Source organism: Sinocyclocheilus anshuiensis, unplaced genomic scaffold, assembly GCF_001515605.1.
Source record: "Sinocyclocheilus anshuiensis isolate Anshui unplaced genomic scaffold, SAMN03320099.WGS_v1.1 scaffold535, whole genome shotgun sequence".
NCBI lineage: Eukaryota > Metazoa > Chordata > Actinopteri > Cypriniformes > Cyprinidae > Sinocyclocheilus > Sinocyclocheilus anshuiensis.
Genome location: NW_015551063.1, coordinates 317,127 through 325,907, shown reverse-complemented (window position 1 = coordinate 325,907; position 8,781 = coordinate 317,127). Strand labels below are relative to the sequence as shown.

Here is an 8,781-nt window from a genome sequence, read left to right as displayed (position 1 = left end):
ACCACCAGCTTTTTTTTTTTTTTTTTATAATTATATAGGAATTTCAGTGTGCATGTAAACGTATGCAATGATTTCTTCCACCAGCACAGACTTAAAAGCAATTTGTTAAGTTGCATTCAAGAGGCGCACAAAAGAATGAAATAAAAATCTTGTCCCTTTTGATCAACAGTAAAGCTTAATTAATTTGCCACTAATCTGTCACTAAGACACATTTCACACCATTTTTTTTTTCACTTGAGGAGCTACTTTGGTCTATATCTACCATTTGTCTGCTGTACATGTTTCAGTTTTACAGAGGATATCGAAAGCTACCGTCCTTCGCTTTAACTTCCCCTTCTGCTGAGTTTAGAAACATCCTGTGTCATGAAACATTTGATACATGCTAATAACGATCAGAACCCGTCAGCTTTTCCATTTCAATCACTCTCATTATGCAGTGCTCTGAGGCCTACCCTCACTTCTACAGCTGATGCTCGTGCAGGAAGGCGGAAGAGCCTCCGCTCGTAGACGTCTGCGGGCTGGACGTGGCGGAAAAGCTGGCTAGAGGGATAACCTTGATGGGATCCTCTTTCTTGCTGCAGTGTCTCTTAAGCATGTTGTAGAATTGGGGCCGGTTGCTCCCTTTGTCCAGATCAACTTTGGGCACTGACCTGCCAAGGGTGTGACGCCCACCTGGCTTGGTCCCCCGCGCCCAGCTTTGTTGAAAACCAAAGGAGGGCAGAGTGGCGGCACCGGACGTCTGGAATTGGGTCAGCGGTGGCGGCATCCAGCAACTGTCAGAATGACCCAGGATCAGACATTCCTGGGTACAGGTCTCCGAGGCCTCGGCGAGAGCTTTCTGCAGGTTCACTTCAATAGCTGTGGATGATGAAATGACAAATGCGGAGGCTCAGTCAAGAGGTGAACACGGAAGACAAAATAAATCATACTTTCTCTTACTGTTAAGGCACTTGGAGACAATACAAAGTTGGCGCTATCAAAAGGTGACCTGTAAATGTCAGCTTCTGAGAGAAATGAAAGGCAGTGATAAATGTTTAATTCATCTCATAATGATAAAAAACAACACCAGTTCGTTTAATTTAAATGGTATTCCCATGGTCCTTAGTGTTTATCTACAATATGCACTGAATTCCCTGTAGCTTAATTAAATCTTTAAAAAAAAGTCTCTGTTGTTTGTGTCTGAGATTGGCTTTTTACATATCAAATAATTAATGAACGGCTCCAAAACCATTGTTTATTTTAATCGTAGTCATCGTGGCACACCTTTTCTTCTGCTGATGTCTCTCGCTTAAATCAAATCAATTAAGACAAATCAAATGGAAACGCAGCAATTCTTCCTTCTTCACCTACTTGTTAGCGCAGCTGACACGTACAGTAAGCATGCTACAGTAGTTGCGAGCAACAGAACGTGATTTGCTCAAAGAAAAGAGAACATAAACTACAGGACTCAAACTTTCTTATCTCATTACATCACATGCGAGATGTGCCAAGAAAAAGGCCTCAGTATTGAGCCCCAGCCATAAAGCCTGTCAACTCTAATAATTAGAATGTAAAACAGTGCTTGTGGAGGCAGGCTGGAGCCCTACAGCGGCGTATGTATATCTTAACCCACTAAGAAAAGGAGAGCCCTGTATGAACATCACTTTGCTCATGCTGGTCCCCACTCCAAGCTGTCACGTAGAAATAATTTAGCATATTTGCATAGGCAAAGATGTTAGAAATAATTGAAAGGGACTATGTCTGGTTCCCCTGCATTACATGGTTGGGTTATTTTAATTTTTTACCACCAGGAGCCAATATAGTTATTGCTTTTTTATGTTCAGTATTATCTGAATTTATATATTCAGTATATCCAAATATTCTGAATAGCAGAAATACAGATTAAATATTTACACATTTACCCAAAATAACGGACATTGCATTCAATACATTTGATCAGTTCATGCATTTCCTGGGAATCAAACCCACGGCCTTGCATTGCTTGCATTGCTATTGATTTAATATTTGAGCAACAGATATCCTTACATAAATACCATATAAGCTGCTAGGTTAATGAACACTTGAGAACACACTTACAAATGTTACTGATCATCAGAGAACACTACCATAGATATTTATGGTTTTCACAACCATAGGCTGCATAATGTTGACATTTTCCATGAAAATTCATTGGTTTTAGTGTGAGTATTAAGCAGCCTCTGAAATGTTGACCGTTCCAGGATAGTGGACATGGTGGCGTGTCTGGAGCAGTCGAATGAGGGATGTACGTATATAGATATCTATGATTTGAGCTATAGGAACCGCATGAATTGAGCCACAGTAATGCTGTCAAACAAATCTGTAAACAAATCCAAGAAAATGCTGATTCCTAATAAACATGTGTCATTCAGTACTGAAAAACATCAATAAAAATAATTCAGTGTAAATTAAAATGACAATTTTACCCAGCATTTGTGCATGCTATGCATTTTCATATTTAAAGTACCATGTTGTTAGCTTAGCAACATGTTAAACGCCATTGAAATCAATTGTGAATAGTCTCCTTCACATGGACAAAGTTGGTAGTGTTTCAAATCACTAACCATGATGGTTAAGAAGCTGCCTTGAAAGTTAGCTGCCTATTTAAGTCCAAAGTATACTTCAATATGGTGTGAACGCCCAATACACAGCCTGTTCAAATATACTCTATTTGATAGCATGTGCAAACACAGGCTCTTGACAGAAGCGCACTGGAAAGTTTCATCCTTGTCCAGTGTCTGCGCTATTTCTCTCCAGAAGCACAAATATGTCTTTGTACTTGTTTAAACTAGAGTTTACAGGTTGATTTTTACCACCTCCTACTTTAAAATAATTCCAGAATGCCACTCCAAATTGGACATCTGGGACAAATCAATCAACCCAAACCTCAGTGTTAAACATTATTTGCAATTTCCAAGATGGCGGTGACCAATAGAGAACTGGTTCATGAGGAACATGAAAATTCTCTTTTATGTATTCTGATGAACGTATTGTATGAATGTGCAACATATAATACATTGTTTGTTCATCGATGAATGCCTGCCTATTTTTCTTGTTAAATGCCTACTAGATAGACAGCTATTTCGTGCTAATGTCTGGAATAATGTACTATTACATTTGACATTAGACTGTTTAAAAATTTTGAATAACGAATGACAATTTACTGATTTTAGGTAAATTGTCCAAAATAATTTGCAGAATATGAAATGTTCTTGAGTCATGGTGCCATCGTGTGGTGTGATTGGAACTCACTGAGGTCGGAAGTGGGATATTTCAACTGAAACATTCCCATCTATGACTTGTTGTGGTCTCCAGTAGTTTGTTGTCGTTCCATCTATTCAATGTCTTTTTCGATTAAAAAAACAACAGGACAGGACAGTGTTGCCACCTTGTGGATGAATGAATTAGTGCAAAAAAAAAAATCAAGGTGCATGTGCGAGCTGAACGTACAAAGTATATGGGGTTAAAATAATTGGGCTGCACATGCACTGTGCTGATGACGATATTTACGCCACACACTATGCATACGCTTGCACACACATAAAAATCATAGTATATTGAGGGCTTTAGACAGCTTACTAGGTTTTGGAACAGAGCTATAGTATGCTCTTATTTTACATGTCAGTTTGTCTTAATACCAGAGAACTGGACAGAACAGCACAAATACAGAAAGCTATAAACAGAAAGAGACAAAAGAGCGAGAGAGATGTGGCCACATCCTCCCGGTCTTACTCTGCTATAGTCTGCCTCAGAGCATCAGTGCATAAATCAGTGGAGCGGTAAACGTGTCACCTTTCAGAGGGTCACTAACTTCATTAAGGAAAAATGATGCCGCTCACTCACTCTCTGAGCAAGTAGAATGAGTCCTGGCCAGGTCGCTCTCGGAGGCTGCTGTAAATCACCCCAGAGCTGCTTTGGAAATTGGAGGCATCTTTCAGAGACATTGTTCTTTTGAGGGGCTGAGCACATCACGCCACAGTGGACAGATTCATGCGTGCAGGCAGACACACGTAGAGGCCCTAATACATTCTCTGAGAAGTGCGTGAGACACCTTTAGTGCATTTGCCCAGCAGGTCCATGTGTGTGTGTGTATATGAAGCCAATCAGCACAAGCAGTGGAGAATATGTGCGCAATTACATTATGTGTAAAAGGTGTTTTGAAACCACGCTACTCTCCAGCGTGCAGAGGCACAGCACGAGCTGTCAGTGGCGCTATGTCAACAGCCAGGAGAGCTACTATTTTTCGCATGTGATATTTCACATTAAACAGCTCCAGAGATGTAGTCCGTATCAGTTTCTCCTCCACAGGGACTAGTACTGCTTGACTGATGTGGGTGACAGCGCTGAATGCTTTCGTCAGCCCGAGGCAGCGGCTCACTCTGATGCTGTTTAAGTGCTTTTTGTATTCAGGGGAATCGCTACTCTACCGTCGAGCTTTTAAAAAAGAATCAGACCCCACGTGCTAAGAGATAGTATTTTTAATTTCACCTTCTGCAGAAAAAAAAATTTGAATGTCGTGTGAGGTAATGATAGTTACATTATTGCAAAACATACAATAATGAGAGTAATAGAGCTTCTAATAGTGGCTCGCATTTAAAGCAAATTGTCTGCAGATTGAAACATTTCTCAAAATAGCCAGTGGTTATTGATTGAAGTCCAAGGCTGATTCACACTTGTAATTACAGCGGTGCGAATGCTTGAAGATAGTTTCAATCTTCCCTTGCAAACATTGTCGTCAGAGATTGGTAATCGGTTTGCTCCCGTATGACAAACCGCAAAGTCTTTTGTTCTAAAACCTGAGCTTTATTTTCCAAACTAAAACAAAAGAAAAGTGTTCCAATCCTTAAAGGAATAGTTCACCCACACATGAATCATTATTTACTCAACCTCAACCTGTATGAATTTCTTTCTTCAAAAGAAGATATTTCGAAGAATGCTGGTGACCAAACATTTGCTGGTCCCTATTGACTTACATAGTATTTTAGTATTTTTTCATAAAGGAAATCAATGCGGATAATTTGAAGATATTTTGAAGAATGTTAGCAACCAACTGTATGGTTACCAACATTTATTTATTTTTTTTAAATATGTTCTATTTTGTTCAACAGAAACTCATACAGGGGTGTGTTTCCCGAAAGCATCGTTAGCGAACTATGGTCACAAGTTCTGTCATTACTAAAATAGTTCAACGATTTGTTGTTTCCTGAAACCAGAGTTCAAATGAACATTCACAAACTTACGTGGTTGGAACTACAACTCTTGACCTGTGGTTAGAATCATATGTGACCCTGGACCACAAAACCAGTCTAAAGGGTCAATTTTGTGAAATTGAGATGTATACATCATCTGAAAGCTGAATAAATAAGCTTTCCATTGATGTTTGTTAGGATACGACAATACTTGGCCGAGATACAACTATTTGAAAATCTGGAATCTGAGGGTGCAAAAAAATCTAAATACTGAGAAAATCGCCTTTAAAGTTTTCCAAATTAAGTTCTTAGCAATGCATATTACTAATCAAAAATGAAGTTTTAATATATTTACAGTAGGAAATTTACAAAATATCTTCATGGAACATGATCTTTACTTAATATCCTAATTATTTTTGGCATAAAAGAAAAATCTATAATTTTGACCCATACAGTGTACAATGCATTTTTGGCTATTGCTACAAATATACCCCAGCGACTTAAGACTGCTTTTGTGCTCCAGGGTCACATAGTTACTTGTTAGTAAGACATTTGGACTTAAATAAATGATGCTCTTGGGCACAATAAGCAAGCTAACATGCAGTACAAGCTATATCTTCCATTCTATATACATATATTTATATATACATTTTTATTTACATTTACATTTAGTCATTTAGCAGACGCTTTATTGCTTGGAGGAGGTGTGAGGGGATTGGGTCTAGAGGGCATGTTGTAGGATGGCTGGAGAGCAGAAGTTTTGATACTTCTGCCTCAGTGAGGGGACAGAAGGAGAAGATGGGAGTTTTTGCAGTGGGTGTGGTTGGTTTGAAGTCCTGTGTGTGTGGGGCTGAGAATTGACTACTGATTGTTCTGGTTTTGTCTGTGAAGAATGTGGCGAAATTATCAGCTGTTATAGAAGTGGTAGGAGGTGGTGGAGGGGGACAGAGGAGAGAATGGAAAGTTTTGAAGAGATTACGTGTGTCTGGAGCGCTGTTGATCTTGTTGGGGAAGTATGAAGATTTGGCAGTATGGACTTCAGCAGAGAAAGATGAAAGCAATATATTTATATTTATATATTTATATTTATAAGCAAAATATATTATCTATATATTTTTCCTATACAGAATCAAACATTAAATAAAGCAAAATGACAGAGAACAAAAATAGTAAATTAGCCATCAGGTGCCATGTTCAATACAGCAGTATCTCAGAGATCTCAAATACAATTAATTAGCAGAAGTTATTACTCCACCACATGTGTGCAACGTCATTAATAACAGCACTAGACTGTTGAACCAATGTGGTTCAAATGACGGAGATGCGACCGTGTTTGGGAAACAGTCGTGAATTCGTTTACACAACCATTTATTGTACTGGTTTGGTGGTTAAACAGCGAGTAACATCGTTGTACGGGAAATGCACCCCAGGTTTGGAACAACTTGAGGGTAAGTAAATGAAGATGGAATGCTCGTTTTGGGTGAAATAGCCCTTTGAGGAGAGCTGGACTTTTTTCTACCAACAACTAAACAAACAAACAAACACACTCACGCACGCACGCACGCACGCACGCACGCACGCACACACACACACACACATAAATAAATAAGACTGTTCCAACAGTATCTTTGTGTGTATGTGCGTATGAATATTGTGTGTTGAAAAAGCTTGCACATTCAATGGGATCCAAAAGTCTGAAAGTAATTCTATTTTTCAAATACACAATACAATAATTAACATTCCTCTCACAACCTGAGCATAATTTTCCAAACTAAAAGAAAAGAAAATAGTATCAATCATTTTAAAACCTATTAACATAATAGAGCATGAAAACTGAAAAGGAATTGTTGTAGAGTTTGTTAAATATGACATCTCACCGTCTACACAGTGATACAGGGTTGTATGACAATAAATGCTGTTGTGGAAAGAAAAACAACAACAGTTAACACATAAAATGAACCGACATGTGGCTGGGCTATAGTGACATTTACGTAAACATGCTCTCTGACAGTATGGGACGCTCCTGGTCAGGGCGTGTGATGAAAGGGTGCTCGTAGCACACGGACGTGCTGACAAGAAGCACGGATGACAATTTGTAACAGGGCTGTTAAGCAAAGCAGCACGACCTGAATATAACTTGATGGGATTTACATCAAGGATGCCACAGAGATGATTACTCAAGTCGTTATGTTAGCATGTGCAAACCCATTACTACCAATTAGAGGGCTAATTGCATAAATATAGAACATCATCTCTCCCCACTCTCTTTCTCCTGTCTAAACATTATCTAGTTGACTGTAGAGCGTAAGAAAAACAGCACATTTCTGCAAGGAGTAGCGAGCTTTATGTCACATGAGAGAATTCAGCCTTGAATTTTAAAGAATGACATATATGTAATTTTATATATATACACTACTGCTCAAAAGTTTGGAATCAGTAAGACTTGTAATGTTTTTTAAAAAAAGTCTCTTATGCTCATCAAAGCTGCATTTATTTGATCAAAAATACAGAAAAAAAGTAATCTTGCAAAATGTTATTACAATATAAAATAATGGTTTCTATTTTAATATACTTTAAAATATAATTTATTTCTGTCATGCAAAGCTGAATTTCCATCAGCCATTACTCTAGTATAAAGTGTCACATGATCCTTCAGAAATCATTCTAATATGCTAAATTATTATCAGTGCTGGAAACTGTTGTGCTGCTTAATATTTTTTTGGAACGTGTGATATTTTTTTCAGGACTCTTTGATGAATAAAAAGTTAAAAAGAAGAGCATTTATTTAAAATATAAATATTTTCTAACAATCTACACTACCGTTCAAAAGTTTGGGGTCAGTAATTTTTATTCTTTCTTTTTTAAATCAATTAAAACTTTTATTCTGCAAGGATGTGTTGATAAGAAGTGATAGCAAAGATTTATATTGTTAGAAAATATTTATATTTTAAATAAATGCTCTTCTTTTTAACTTTTTATTCATCAAAGAATCCTGAAAAAGTATCGCAGTTTCCAAAAAAATAAAAAAATATTTGGCAGCACAACTGTTGCCAACATTGATTATTATTATTATTATTAAATGTTTATTTAACATGGACATCACAGTTACATTGGACAAACCATATGCACTTGCTTAAGTGTTTTAGCACACATGCTAATTTTCAACACCAGTCCACGGGAGGCTTTTCAGAAAGTAAATTAATAAAATAAAACCAATAACAATACTACTAATAATAATAACAACAATGTTAACAATAAAAGTAACAATAACAATACTAATAAAAAAAAAATAAAAAAATAAAAAAAAGGGAGAAAGAAAAAAAAATACCATAAAATTACAAAAAGAAGGAACAATACATTAAATTACTTACATAAGCTATAAAGCAAAGACAACATAATCAGACAATATCGCAATAATAATTTGATATGAAAAACTATTCATGTGAGCACTGTTGTTTGGTTTTTAACCATTGTTTAAGTCCTCTGTTAAAAACATTACCATTGGTCTCTAGTTTTAAATTAGTAGGTAAAGCATTCCAGAGTTTTGGCCCCTTTGCAGAGAAAGCAGATTGGC

General features: G+C 37.2%; 1 protein-coding gene across 2 annotated transcripts in view; it reads right to left on the bottom strand.

The window, feature by feature from the left end:
• Positions 1 to 220: 220 nt before the first annotated feature.
• Positions 221 to 8,781, bottom strand: part of pcdh11 (protocadherin 11) — a 203,872-nt gene continuing 195,311 nt past the window's right edge. For both annotated transcript variants that reach the window (XM_016451826.1, XM_016451827.1), the window contains exon 6: positions 221 to 858. In XM_016451826.1, coding sequence (XP_016307312.1) covers positions 461 to 858 — 398 coding nt within the window. In that variant the 3' untranslated portion in view covers positions 221 to 460. The remainder of the gene's footprint in view (positions 859 to 8,781) is intronic.